At 42.2% G+C, this 15,074-nt stretch overlaps 1 protein-coding gene across 1 annotated transcript; it reads left to right on the forward strand.

Annotated features, from left to right (window-relative positions):
• The first annotated feature begins 317 nt into the window (after nt 1–317).
• On the forward strand, nt 318–2,357 carry LOC123053538 (60S ribosomal protein L34). The gene is made up of 4 exons (XM_044477002.1): nt 318–542; nt 661–740; nt 1,803–1,912; nt 1,983–2,357. The coding sequence occupies exons 1-4, from the start codon at nt 464–466 to the stop codon at nt 2,071–2,073; spliced, it is 360 nt and encodes a 119-aa protein (XP_044332937.1). The 5' UTR covers nt 318–463; the 3' UTR covers nt 2,074–2,357.
• The last annotated feature ends 12,717 nt before the right edge of the window (nt 2,358–15,074 follow it).

Here is a 15,074-nt window from a genome sequence, read left to right on the forward strand (position 1 = left end):
TACTAGCGGACATATACCGAATAGCGTTGGATGGCGGTCTCCTGCATCTGTATTCACAGACTGGTCCCTGTCCACGGATGAATGCAGAACGAAATTTGCGGGTCGTTGTTGGATACGATGCACTTCATATACAAGCGTAATAAGCCTATCATTGGATATTTTATTAATGTTGCTTTTCTAACGAACAAAAGCGAACCCCCGTAGAAAATGGGTTTGAGAAAAAAAAAGGGACGACCGTCAAGGAGAAAAGTCAGTTCCACCTCTACAAGCCATCCTAACCGTTCCCGTTACATCGAGGCCTCGGAAGCCGTCCGATGTAGGTCAGGCATCCCGCATCCTCCCTTTTATGCGCTCCTCGAACCATCCCACAATTATTGCTCGTCCAGGGTTTTAGCCGCCGCCGCCGCCGCCCCGCCCCAGCCCCCCCCCACAGAGAGAAGCGAGCGACAGCGAGGTCGACGCCATGGTGCAGCGCCTGACGTACCGGAAGCGGCACAGCTACGCCACCAAGTCCAACCAGACCAGGGTTGTCAAAACCCCAGGTGAGATATGCGTTCTCCAGGGGTGCTTTCTGGCAGATTCCCAGGCTGCGATTCGAGTCCTTGGGCAGTCCGTGCGGTGAACTCGCGTGCGATGATGCGTGCTGTGTGATTGGTGCAGGAGGGAGGCTTGTGTACCAGTACACCAAGAAGAGGGCGAGCGGGCCGAAATGTCCGGTCACCGGCAAGAAGATCCAGGGGGTAAGCGATTGCGTGTGACTCCTTCCCGAACCATTGGCGTGGATCCAGTTCCACTATTGTAGTTTCATCTTCGTTTGCAGCACTTTTGGCGATATATTAGTTGCCTAATTTTCATTTCTGATGGTTCGCTTATGGCGTGGCGATGGTAGTTTTATTTTGTTAACTGTAGTGTCTATTTGATGTTGCATGTATACACATTGGTGATGTTGAGCATCAATTCTGGTAGTGATCTATTTAGGCTTCATCAGCTATACATGTTCTAAGTATTTGTTATTGCAGCGTTTGCTACTGGAGTTCAGTAATTTTACTGAAATAATTATTAATAGCTTAGTTCGAACGCAAAACTGATTACATACAACAGTGGTGCCATTGCAACTATCTGTGCGTTGTAGGGTGAGTGTGAATGTTGAAAATTTTGCTGGGAAGATTGCTATTACAAATGAACGAGCTTAATTGCAACATTGGATATAGTTGCAATTTGTCACCATTGCAGCCTAGCATAAACAATCTTGGTTGTAATGCCTAAAAACCGTAGAATATATGACTAATGCTAGTTGGTTAATTTTCATGGGCCTTTGATATTATGGTTTATTAGAGGGCAGGCCTGGCGCAGTGGTGAAGTCCTCCCCACTTGTGCCAAGAGGTCCTGGGTTCGAACCAGCCTCTCTGCATTGCACTTTGCAGGGCTAAGACTAGGTTCCTATAATCCCTCCCCAGACCCCACCTTGTGTGGGAGCTTCTATGCACTGGGTCTGTCCTTTTGATATTATGGTTTATTGCTGTCCATGATTTACGAGTGGGCTAGGTGAGCTTAAATAGAACGAGTAAAGGAACAAGTGGAGTTGCTGGCTGGTAGTTTAAATAAAGCCACTGTTTTGGTCGATGAAATCTCCATTGTATGCTTATTTAGTCTCCTTTTAGTTTATGTAATTCACATGGAAATAGGATCCTTAGAAAATATTTGTTCAATCTATTTAACGGATGGTTAAGTTTGCTTCATGTTGTATAATATCAGTGGTTTGCCATTGTAAACTGTAACAATATTTGTCTGACTTGTTGTAGATACCTCATCTAAGGCCTACTGAGTACAAAAGATCCAGATTATCCAGGAACAGGAGAACAGTGAACCGTCCTTATGGTGGTGTTCTATCTGGTCAGGCTGTTAGGGAGAGGTTTGTGCATTTTGTTGTAACTGCTGGGTTATCGTTCTCTATCGTCTGTTATCTAACATGTTTGTTACAGGATCATCCGTGCTTTCCTTGTTGAAGAGCAAAAGATTGTGAAGAAGGTTTTGAAGATCCAGAAGACCAAGGAGAAGCAGCCATCAAAGTGAAATGGCCAAGGCTTTTTTTTGGAGGACAGATGGTGATGAGTGTTCAGTCAAGCGTGCGCAGTATGCTAAGCCCGTGGTTACTGAATTATTAAGCTAGAGATTTCCGTCCATTTTCTTGTTTGAGGGGTGGATCTGGATCTCATTACCCGTATGCTATCACTTTGTGTTTGACGGTTTGACTTGAGTACTTGGTTATATTACAGTTTTGGATACCCTTTGCAGTATTGTTAGTGGATTTCGACTGCAAGCTGCAGTATTTTCTGGCAACATTTGAAGATTCTTGATGCAGCGTTGTTGCTCATTTACTATTCAAAACCTACAGCCGAGTACATCTGCTTGAACAGCAACACACGATTGTTTATTCGTGTGTCTAGTCCATCGAGTGACCCCTATATTTGTCATGAAACAGAGCTGATCTATGTAACTAGGGTGTCGGCGAAAGTCTCTTCCGGGTCCCGGGTGTGCTATTGCCGGCACGTTTTCTCCCTCGCGTGCTGTGATTGTACGATGGCAATAGCGATTGATTGGAACTGCTTGAGAGTAGGTATCATGCAACATGGTCTAGCGCAGTTGACATGTATAGACTTCAAGTACCTCTTCTCTGGCCACTCGGAAGTGCACAGGTTAGAGCTACAGCCGGACCTTATTGCCATGACAGGTGAAAAAACTGTGACCCAACCATACCTCTTGTATCGGTCCTATACATATGGGTTGACCGGCAGCCCTCTTACCCGGCTTATATCCTGGGCGACCTCTCGTATCGGTCCTATACATATGGGTTGACCGGCACCCCTCTTACCCGGCTTATATCCTGGGCGATTGTGGGGAGGCCTAGATCTGTCCGCCATGTTAGATCCGACCATGTTGGTCCACCCTGACCCCACAAATACCCCCCATGCTATCCACATCCAGACGTAACCCTAGCCACTTGCCGCTCCACTTCACTTCCAGTCCGTGCCGCTCCGTCCTTCCCCAGCTCTTCTGCGGCGATCTCTGGCCTCCTTTAACATGCCGAGCATCGGATATGATTCTGACAACTCTGGGTTCGTCGACTGGGACCTCGTCCCCGCAGGAGCTGGCTATCCGCCTGGAATCCGCCTGAGCACCGCGTACCGAGTTGCTACCGGTAGCTGATACGTCTCCATCGTAATTGTTTCATGCCAATATTATACAACTTTTACATACTTTTGACAACAATTTATATGATTTATTGGACTAACCTATTGATCCAGTGCCCAGTGCCAGTTCCTGTTTATTGCATTTTTTTTGTTTCGCAGAATATCCATATCAAACGACGTCCAAACGAGATAAAAATTTACGGAGAATTATTTTGGAATATATGTGATTTTTGGGAGTTGGAATCACCGCAAACGGAGGCCCACAGCCACCATAAGACACCTGGGCACGCCAGGCAGCTCAGGCACATGGTGATGGGTTGTGCCCTCCTCGTAAGTCGGTTGGAGCTCTACTTCGGGCGCAAGGAAGTTTATATCCGGTAAAACATCGTTTAAAATCTCAGCGCAATTGGAGTTACGGATCTCCAGGAATATAAAAAAAATGTTTTCGGCCAGAAAAGAGGAACGCGAAACAGAAGAGAACAGAGAGGGAGATCCAATCTAGGAGGGGCTCTCGCCCCTCCGCCGCCATGGAGGCCATGGACCAGAGGGGGAACTCTCCTCCCATCTAGGGGGTGATAACCCACAAGTATAGGGGATCGTTTGTTGCCTTTTTCGATAAATAAGAGTGTCGAACCCAACAAGAAGCTAAAAGTAGAACAAATATTCCTTCAAGTTCCATCGACCATCGATACAACTCTACGCACGCTCAACGTTTGCTTTACCTAAAACAAGAGTAAAACTAGAAGTACTTGTGGATAGGTTTGCAAGATAATAAAGAACGTGAACATAAAAAGTAGGTGTTGTTTAGATAAAGAAACAATTAAGTTTAGTAAAACGAGTGTGGATTAGTGGTGGTAGGATTTGCGGAATTGTCACTTAGCAATTGACTATGTTGCTAGACTGATAGCAAGTTTTTATGTGGGAGAGGCCACTGCTAGCATGCCGTCCTTACTTCGAATTCTATGCACTTATGATTGAAACTATTAGCAAGCATCCACAACTACTAACATGATTTTTCCATGTAACTTGCTTTGAAATATCTTAGATATATTATATGAACAAATTTAAAATGATAAAGTAGTATATATAGTACCATATGATAATATATGAGACATGTGGGGTACTACCCCTAGGTGGTAGGATGTATTTTCCCTATATATATATATATATATATATATATATATATATATATAGGGTAACGCTATTCTAAGCGTGAGTGTATATTTATTTGCCCCCCTTCAATCCCGTACGTATCAATTTTTATGTTTAGGCCGAAGCTCCTGTCACCCTTGCCCTCCAATGCATAATCCTATCAATGTACAACTAACCCTATGGTGTTATCCACACGCGCGCTCATATGATGGGCACCAAAGGACAACAACATAACCACAAGCAAATTAAACCAACTATAGCAATTCATCAATTACCGAGAGGACAACACAAATCTACTCAAACATCATAGGATGGCAACATATCATTGGATAATAGTATGAAGCATAAAGCACCATGTTCAAGTAGAGGGTACAGCGGGTTGCGGGAGACTGGACCGCTGAATATAGATGGGGGAATGTGATGGAGTTGTTGGTGAAGATGACGGAGTTGCTGGAGTAGATCGCCGTCACATGATGATTGCCCCGGTGGCGTTCCGGCGCCACCGGGAGAGAGGGGGAGAGAGCCCCCCTCCTTCGTCTTCTTCCTTGGCCTCCCCCTAGATGTGAGGAGAGTTCCCCCTCTGGTCCATGGCCTCCATGGTGGCGGAGGGGCGGGAGCCCCTCCGAGATTGGATCTCCCTCTCCGTTCTCTTCTGTTTTGCGTTCTTTTTTTTCTGGCCGAAAACTGTTTCTTATATTCCGGGAGATCTGTAACTCCGATTGCGCTGAGACTTTAACACTATTTTTTTGGATATAAGCTTCCTTGTGCCCAAAGTAGAGCTCCAACCGATGTACGAGGTGAGCACAACCCACCACCGTGCGCCTGGCCCCTGGGGTGCGCCTTGGTGTATCTTGGGGGTTGTGGGCCCCCGTTTGCGTTGATTTCAAGTCCCAAAAATCACATACATTCCAAAATAATTCTCCGTAATTTTTTATCGCGTTTAGACTTCGTTTGATATGGATATTCTGCGAAACCAAAAACATCAACAAACAGGAACTGGCACTAGGCACTGGATCAATAGGTTAGTCCAATAAATCATATAAAATGTTGCCAAAAGTATGTGAAAGTTGTATAATATTAGCATGAAACAATAAAAAACTATAGATACGACGGAGACGTATCAACATCCCCAAGCTTAATTCCTGCTCGTCCTCGAGTAGGTAAATGATAAAAAGAATAATTTTTGATGTGGAATGCTACCTAGCATAATCTTGATCATATGTCTAATCATGGCATGAATATTAAGACACGAATGATTCAAAGCAATAGTCTATAATTTGACATCAATACTCAGGCATCCCAACAAACAATCATGTCTCTCAAAATATCAATTCTAAGGAAAGCTATCCCTACAAAATCATATAGTCTTGTCATGCTCTGTCTTCTTAACACAAAGTATTTATCATGCACAACCCCGATGCAAGCCGAGCAATTGGTTCATACTTTTTAAGGCGCTTCAGCTTTTTCAACCCTCACGCAATACATGAGCGCGAGCCATGGATATAGCACTATGGGTGGAATAGAGTATGATGATAGGGATAAATATAGAGAAGCCAAAAAAAGTAAGAAATTTTCACATCGACGCGGCTAACCAACGGGCTATGGAGATGCCTATCAATTGATATCAATGCGAGGAGTTGGGATTGCCATGCAACGAATGCACTAAGAGCTATAAGTGTATGAAAGCTCAATATGAAAACTAAGTGGGTGTGCATCTAACTCTATTGTAAAAAATTCCAACTAGTATATAAAAGTGACAACATAGGAGACTCTCTATATGAAAAACATGGTGCTACTTTGAAGCACAAGTGTGGAATTAGCATGCCCCTTTTTTTTTTCTTTTTCCCTCTTTGTCCGGAGTCTCATCCCGACTTGTGGGGGAATCATAGTCTCCATCATCCTTTCCTTAGTGGGGCAATGCTCTAATGATGAATAATGATGATCATCACACTTCTATTTACTTATAACTCAAAAGAAATAAAAATTACAACTCGATACCTAGAACAAAGTATGACACTATATGAATGCCTCTGGCAGTGTACCAGGATGTGCAATGATCTAGCATAACAACTATATCAAAAAACGGACAAGCCATGGAAATATCATGCTAGCTATCTTGTGATCATGCAAAACAATATGACAATGACTTCTCAAGTCATCAAAACGGAAGTGGTGGAAGTTGCATGGCAATATATCTCGGAATGGCTATGGAAGGGCCATAATAGGTAGGTATGGTGGCTGTTTTGAGGAAGATATAATAAGGCTTATGTGTGATAGAGCGTATCATATCACGGGGTTTGGATGCACCGGCGAAGTTTGCACCGACTCTCGAGGTGAGAAAGGGCAATGCATGGTACCATAGAGGCTAGCAAATTGCAGAAAGGTGAGAGTGCGTATAATCCATGGACTCACATTAGTCATAAAGAACTCATATACTTATTGTAAAAGTTTATTAGCCCTCGAAGCAAAGTACTACTACGCATGCCCCTAGGGGGATAGATTGGTAGGAAAAGACCATTGCTCGTCCCCGACCGCCACTCATAAGGAAGACAATCAATAATAAATCATGCTCCAAATTCATAGCATAACGAGAGACTATACGTGCATGCTTCGGGAATCACAAACCTTAACACCAATATTCTTACTAACTACAACCGTTTACTAGTACCTCCCACATATTCCATCTCTATATCGCAAAACTATTGCAAGGAATCAAACATATCATATTCAGTGATCCACAAGTTTTATGTAGGATTTTATGACTAACCATGCAAATGACCAATTCCCGTTGGCTCTATAAATAGATATAAGTGAAGCATGAGAGTATAAGTGAAGCAAAAGAGCGTACTACAAATAACAGTTTTCTATGTGAAGAGAAATAGGCAATCCAAACTTCAAATGATAAGTGAAGCACAGGAAGCATTCTATAAGGTCATACTCAAAAGATATAAGTGAAGTGCAATGAGCATTCTATAAATCAACCATGGACTATCTCATACGAGCATGGTGCATAAAATAAAAATGAAAACTAAACACAAAAGATGGTCCAAGATATACACATATCACATGAACGAAGCGAAAACGAAAACATACCGATACTTGTTGAAGAAAGATGGGATGCCCTCTGGGGCATCCCCAAGCTTAGACGCTTGAGTTTCCTTGGATATTTACTTGGGGTGCCATGGGCATCCCCAAGCTTGAACTCTTGCCTCTCCTCCTTCTCCTCATATCGAGATCTCCTCGATCTTTGATCACTTCATCCACACAAAACTCAACAGAAAGCTCGGTAAGATCCATTAGTATAACAAAGCAAATCACTACTTTAAGTACTGTTGCAAACCAATTCATATTTTGTTTTTGCATTGTAGCTACTGTATTATAACTTTTCCATGGCTTGTTGATGTCTACTACACAACCTTCTTCTTGTAGACGTTGTTGGGCCTCCAAGTGAAGAGGTTTGTAGGACAGTAGCAAATTTCTCTCAAGTGGATGACCTAAGGTTTATCAATCCGTGGGAGGTGTAGGATGAAGATGGTCTCTCTCAAGCAACCCTGCAACCAAATAACAAAGAGTCTTTTGTGTCCCAACACACCCAATACAATGGTAAATTGTATATGTGCACTAGTTCGGCGAAGAGATGGTGATACAAGTGCAATATGGATGGTAGATATGGGTATTTGTAATCTGAAAATATAAAAATAGCAAGGTAGCAAGTGGTAAAAGTGAGCATAAACGGTATTGCAATGCTAGGAAACAAGGCCTGGGGTTCATACTTTCACTAGTGCAAGTTCTCTCAACAATAATAACATAATTGGATCATATAACTATCCCTCAACATGCAACAAAGAGTCACTCCAAAGTCACTAATAGCGGAGAACAAATGAAGAGATTATTGTAGGGTACGAAACCACCTCAAAGTTATCCTTTCTGATCGATCTATTCAAGAGTCCGTAGTAAAATAACACGAAGCTATTCTTTCCGTTCGATCTATCCTAGAGTTCGTACTAGAATAACACCTTAAGATACAAATCAACCAAAACCCTAATGTCACCTAGATACTCCAATGTCACCACAAGTATCTGTGGGTATTATTATACGATATGCATCACACAATCTCAGATTCATCTATTCAACCAACACAAAGAACTTCAAAGAGTGCCCCAAAGTTTCTACCGGAGCCAAGACGAAAACGTGTGCCAACCTCTATGCTTAGATTCCTAAGGTCACGGAACCCGCAAGTTGATCACCAAAACATACATCAAGTGGATCAATAGAATACCCCATTGTCACCACGGGTATCCCACACAAGACATACATCAAGTGTTCTCAAATCCTTAAAGACTCAATCCGATAAGATAACTTCGAAGGAAAAACTCAATCCATTACAAGAGAGTAGAGGGGGAGAAACATCATAAGATCCAACTATAATAGCAAAGCTCGCGGTACATCAAGATCGTGCCAATTCAAGAACACGAGAGAGAGAGAGAGAGATCAAACACATAGCTACTGGTACATACCCTCAGCCCCGAGGGTGAACTACTCCCTCCTCGTCATGGAGAGCGCCGGGATGATGAAGATGGCCACCGGTGATGGATCCCCGCTCCGGCAGGGTGCCGGAACAGGGTCCTGATTGGTTTTTGGTGGCTACACAGGCTTGCGGCGGCGGAACTCCCGATCTAGGTTAAGTTCTGGAAGTTTGGGGATTTATAGGAGAGGTTGGCGTCGAGAACAAGTCAGGGGGCCCCACAGGGAGTCCACGAGGCAGGGGGGCGCCCCCCAGGGGGTGGGCATTCCCTCCACCCTCGTGGGGCCCACAGGAATCCCCTCCGATAACTCTTCGTTCCAGTATTTTTTATATTTTCCAGAAAAAATCTCCGTTGATTTTCAGCGCATTCCGAGAACTTATATTTCTGCACAAAAACAACACCACGGTAATTCTGCTGAAAACAACGTCAGTCCGGGTTAGTTCTAACCAAATCATACCAAAATCATGTAGAAATATTATAAACATGGCATGAATACATAAAAAATAATAGATATGTTGGAGACGTATCACTTATACCACCGATAGAATCGATACATCAAAATAGAATCTGTCTTAAAGAGGACACTATGTAGCAACCTAAACATCGACCATACTTTTGTAACTCCAAAAATTCTGAAAATTAGGAAAAAATAAACGACTTTATTGCAATACTGTGCAAAAAGTTTCAGAAACTTTTGACGTTCCAGTAAAAAAATGTGAAATCGCGCACAACAGCCAAAGTTTATGTTTTTACACCGCACATACCAACAAGCAATCTAATCATCCTAAAGGTAAATCTTGGCACATTATTTTTATAATACAATGGATTTGTACAAGGGGATAATTATTTTTGTTGAAATTTTTTTGTAATTGAGATTCACAAAGTTTACGTGGGCATGAACGAAGTTCAAGGCTAGCTCCCATTTCCACGGTGCTCGTCTTTCTCACTTTCACTTCTCTTTTTGTGAAGTTTGAAGTTCCCCTTTATTTTTTTGTTTTTAAATTTTATAAAAGCACACAACAGAATAAAATGACTCTCTAAAACTTCCGGGTTGTCTCCCTGGCAACGCTTTCTTTAAAGCCATTAAGCTAGGTATAAAGTGCTCAAGTAATGGATCCACCCGGATCCCAAGGTATATCAAAGACAATTTTAATTAACAATGATTTGACATTTTGTAGTGAGCACAAAGCAACATAAATCATGCAATGACGAAGTCTAACTCTCTTCCTATGCATCGACATGTCATACACGAACAATTCATGCACATCAAGTAAAGGCCAATACATAGCATAAGCAGTTTCTTGCAATTTTATCGTGTTGGAAACATAGAGAGGTGGGGATGTAGTTCCTCTCTCATAATAATTGCAAGTAGGAGCAGCAAGCACATGCATATTATATTCATCAAAATTATCATGTGCAACTGTAAAAGGCAACCCATCAATATAATCCTTAATAAGTGCAAACTTCTCCGATATAGTGTAGTTTGGAGAATTCAAAAAGAGAATAGGACTATCATGTTTGGGTGCAATAGCAACAATTTCATGCTTAACATAAGGAACAATAACAAGTTCATCTCCATAAGCATAATTCATATTGGTATCTTGGCCACAAGCACAACGAGCATAATCAAAAAGGGATATTTCAAATGAATCAACGGTAACATAGCAATTATCATAGCATTCGTCCTTCGGTAAGAACAAAGGGAAATTAAATAATGTATGAGTTGAAGAGTTACTCTCATTAGAAGGTGGGAACGGGTAGCTAATCCGCTGTTCCTCCTTTTGTTCTTCGCTCTCCTCATCATCTTTTTCATCCAATGAGCTCACTGTTTCATCAATTCCTTCTTCCATAGACTCCTGCAAAATATTAGTCTCTTCTTGGACAATAGAGACTTTCTCAATAAATGCATCAATATCAGAATTGTATTTATAATTCTCATAGCAATATTTAAGTATAGAAAATTTTTCAGGTCTATAAACTGAATCATCAAAATCTTCATACTTTTCAAACATAGATTCAATTTCATAAGCACCCTTAAAAGCAACATATTCTTCTATTCGTTCCACATCATAGTAATCATATCTACCATTAGAATAAGAAGCCAAGGTTTCATTATCACTAAATTCACATGAAAAGGGAAGGTGTGGAGCCTTCATCCTAGGACAACAAGTACAATCATATCTAGAGCATAAATCCCAAGCATACCAACGCAACATATGAATTTGATCCCATATAAGTTTCCCTTTTGAGTCAAGCGATAATCCCTAAAGTATTCACGTTGATCCAACGTGTCTCCCATTATCAAGTTGAGTGGGGTTTTCTCAGGATTATCAAAGTAGTGTTTACTATTTTTCACATAACGAGCTTCGAGGGTTTTAGGAGGTTCCCCATCTCCATGAGTAGCAAGTACAACTAGCTTTTTTGGTGTTTCGTGTTCCATATCCATAGCTAAAGATAGAGAACAAATTAGAACAGGAAATAAAAACTACTTAGTGATAAAGCAAACAAGTACACACGAGAATATTCACCCCACGCTATTGCTCCTCGGCAACAGCGCCAGAAAAAGGTCTTGATAACCCACAAGTATAGGGGATCGTTTTGTAGCCTTTTTCGATAAATAAGAGTGTCGAACCCAATGAGGAGCTAAAGGTAGAAAAAAAATATTCCGTCAAGTTCTATCGACCATCGATACAACTCAACGCATGCTCAACATTTGATTTACCTAAAACAAGAGTAAAACTAGAAGTACTTTGTAGGTGTGGATAGGTTTGCAAGATAATAAAGAATGTGGAAATAAAAAGTAGGTACTGTTTAGATAAGCAAACAATTAAGTTTAGTAAAACGAGTGTGGATTAGTGGTGGTAGGATTTGCGGAATTGTCCCTTAGCAATTGACTATGTTGCTAGACCGATAGCAAGTTTTTATGTGGGAGAGGCCACTCCTTGCATGTCGTCCCCTTACTTGGAATTCTATGCACTTATGATTGGAACTATTAGCAAGCATCCGCAACTACTAGCGTTCATTAAGGTAAAACACCCAACCATAGCATTAATATATATATATATATATATATATATATATATATATATATATATATATATATATATATATATATATATATATATATTGGCCCCCCTTCAATCCCGTACGTATCAATTTCTATGTTTAGGCTGAAGCTGCTGTCACCCTTGCCCTCCAATGCATAGTCCTATCAACGTACAACTAACCCTATGGTGTGATCCACACACGCGCTCATATGATGGGCACCAAAGGACAACAACATAACTACAAGCAAATTAAACCAACCATAGCAATTCACCAATTACTGATAGGACAACAAAAATCTACTCAGCCATCATAGGATGGCAACATATCATTGGATAATAGTATGAAGCATAAAGCACCATGTTCAAGTAGAGGGTACAATGGGTTGCGGGAGAGTGGACCGCTGAATATAGATGGGGGAAGGTGATGGAGTTTTTGGTGAAGATGACGGAGTTGTGGGAGTAGATCGCCATCACACGATGATTGCCCCGACGGTGTTCCGGCACCACCGGGAGAGAGGGGGAGAGAGCCCCCTCCTTTTTCTTCTTCCTTGGCCTCCTCCCTAGATGGGAGGAGAGTTCCCCCTCTAGTTCATGGCCTCCATGGTGGCAGAGGGGCGGGAGCCCCTCCGAGATTGGATGTCCCTCTCTGTTCTCTTCTGTTTCATGTGTTGGGGAACGTAGCATGCAATTTCAAAAAAATTCCTACGCTCACGCAAGATCTATCTAGGAGATGCATAGCAACGAGAGGGGGAGATTGTGTCCACGTACCCTCGTAGCGAAAGCGGAAGCATTTGACAACGCGGTTTATGTAGTCGAACTTCTTCTCGTTCTGACCGATCAAGCACCGAACGTATGGCACCTCTGAGTTCTGCACACGTTCAGCTCGATGACGTCCCTCAAACTCTTGATCCAGCAAAGTGTCGAGGGAGAGTTCTGTCAGCACGGCGACGTGGTGATGGTGATGGTGATGGTGAAGTGATCCGCGCAGGGCTTCGCCTAAGCACTACGTGAATATGACCGGAGGCGTAAACTGTGGAGGGGGCGCTGCACACGGCTAACAATGTTTGTTGTGTGTTCTAGCGGTGCCCCCTCTCATATATAAAGGTTGGAGGGGAGTAGATGCAGCCAAGGGGGTGCCCCAAGTAGGAGGAATCCTACTTGGGCACCTCCCAATTCGGCCTCCCCCCTTTCCTATTCCTATTCGGAGTAGGAAGGGAAGAGGGGGAAGGGGAAATCCTATTCCCTTTTTCCTTTCCTCCTTCCCCTTTCCTTCTCCAATTTGTCCAGCCCATATGAGGGGGCAAACCATCCCCTTTGTGGCTGATCTGTTTCCCCTTTTGTCCCATAAGGCCCATATAGTTTGCCGGGGGGTAGCTCGGAACCCCTTCCGGTGACCCGATACGTACCCGGTAACCCCAGAACACTTCCGGTGTCCGAATACTATCGTCCTATATATGAATCTTTACCTCTAGACCATTTCGAGACTCCTCGTCATGTCCATGATCTCATCCGTGACTACGAACAACATTCGGTCACCAAATCACATAACTCATATAATATAAATCGTCATCGAACGTTAAGCGAGCGGACCCTATGGGTTCGAGAACTATGTAGACATAATCGAGACACCTCTCAGGTCAATAACCAATAGTGGAACCTGGATGCTCATATTGGCTCCCACATATTCTACGAAGATCTTTTTCAGTCGAACCGTTATGACAACATACGTTATTCCCTTTCTCATCGGTATGTTACTTGCCCGAGATTCGATCGTCGGTATCTTCATACCTAGTTCAATCTCGTTACCGGCAAGTCTCTTTAGTCATTCTGTAATGCATCATCCCGTAACTAACTCATTAGTTACATTGCTTGCAAGGCTTATTATGATGTGCATTACCGAGAGGGCCCAGAGATACCTCTCCGATACTCGGAGTGACAAATCCTAATCTCAACCTATGCCAACCCGACAAATACCTTCGGAGATACCTGTAGAGCATCTTTATAATCACCCATTTATGTTGTGACGTTTGATAGCACACAAAGTATTCCTCCGGTATCCGGGAGTTGCATAATCTCATAGTCAAAGGAATATGTATAAGTCATGAAGAAAGCAATAGCAATAAAACTTAACGATCATTATGCTAAGCTAACGGATGGGTCTTGTCCATCATATCATTCTCCTATTGATGTGATCCCGTTCATCAAATGACAACACACATGCCTATGGTTAGGAAACTTAACCATCTTTGATTAACGAGCTAGTCTAGTAGAGGCTTACTAGGGACACTGTGTTTTGTCTCTGTATCCACACATGTATCAAGTTTCCGGTTAATATAATTCTAGCATGAATAATAAACATTTATCATGATATAAGGAAATATAAAATAACAACTTTATTATTGCCTCTAGGGCATATTTCCTTCAGTCTCCCACTTGCACTAGGGTCAATAATCTAGTTCACGTCGTCATGTGTTATAACACCAATAGTTCACATCTTTATGTGATTAGTTCACCTCGCCATGTGATTAACACCCAAAGGGTTTACTAGAGTCAATAATATAGTTCACATCGCTATGTGATTAACACCTAAAGAGTACTAAGGTGTGATCATGTTTTGCTTGTGAGATAAGTTTAGTCAACGGGTCTGCCACATAAAAAGCCGTATGTATTTTGCAAATTTTCTATGTCTACAATGCTCTGCATAGAGCTACTCTAGCTAATTGCTCCCACTTTCAATATGTATCCAGATTGAGACTCAGAGTCATCCGGGTCGGTGTAAAAGCTTGCATCAATGTAACTCTTTACGACGAACTCTTTATCACCTCCATAACCGAGAAATATCTCCTTAGTCCTCTTAGGTAACTAAGGATAACTTTGACCGCTGTCTAGTGATCCACTCCTGGATCACTATCGTACCCCCTTTCCAAGCTCATGGCAAGGTACACAATAGGTCTGGCATATAGCATAGCATAATTTATAGAACCTATGGCTGAGGCATAAGGAATGACTTTCATTCTCTTTCTATTTTCTGCCGTGGTCGGGTTTTGAGTCTTACTCAACTTCACACCTTGTAACGCAGGCAAGAACCCTTTTTTTGACTGATCCATTTTGAATTTCTTCAAAACTTTATCAAGGTATTTGCTTTGTTAAAAGTCCTA

This window comes from Triticum aestivum, chromosome 2D, assembly GCF_018294505.1.
Source record: "Triticum aestivum cultivar Chinese Spring chromosome 2D, IWGSC CS RefSeq v2.1, whole genome shotgun sequence".
Classification (NCBI taxonomy): Eukaryota; Viridiplantae; Streptophyta; class Magnoliopsida; order Poales; family Poaceae; genus Triticum; species Triticum aestivum.

Coding starts and splice junctions, on each gene's coding strand:
- LOC123053538 (XM_044477002.1), top strand. CDS start 464: ATGGTGCAGCGCCTGACGTACCGGAAGCGGCACAGCTACGCCACCAAG. Junction 543..660: donor CAGGGTTGTCAAAACCCCAG/GTGAGATATGCG, acceptor TGATTGGTGCAG/GAGGGAGGCTTGTGTACCAG. Junction 1,913..1,982: donor GGTCAGGCTGTTAGGGAGAG/GTTTGTGCATTT, acceptor TGTTTGTTACAG/GATCATCCGTGCTTTCCTTG.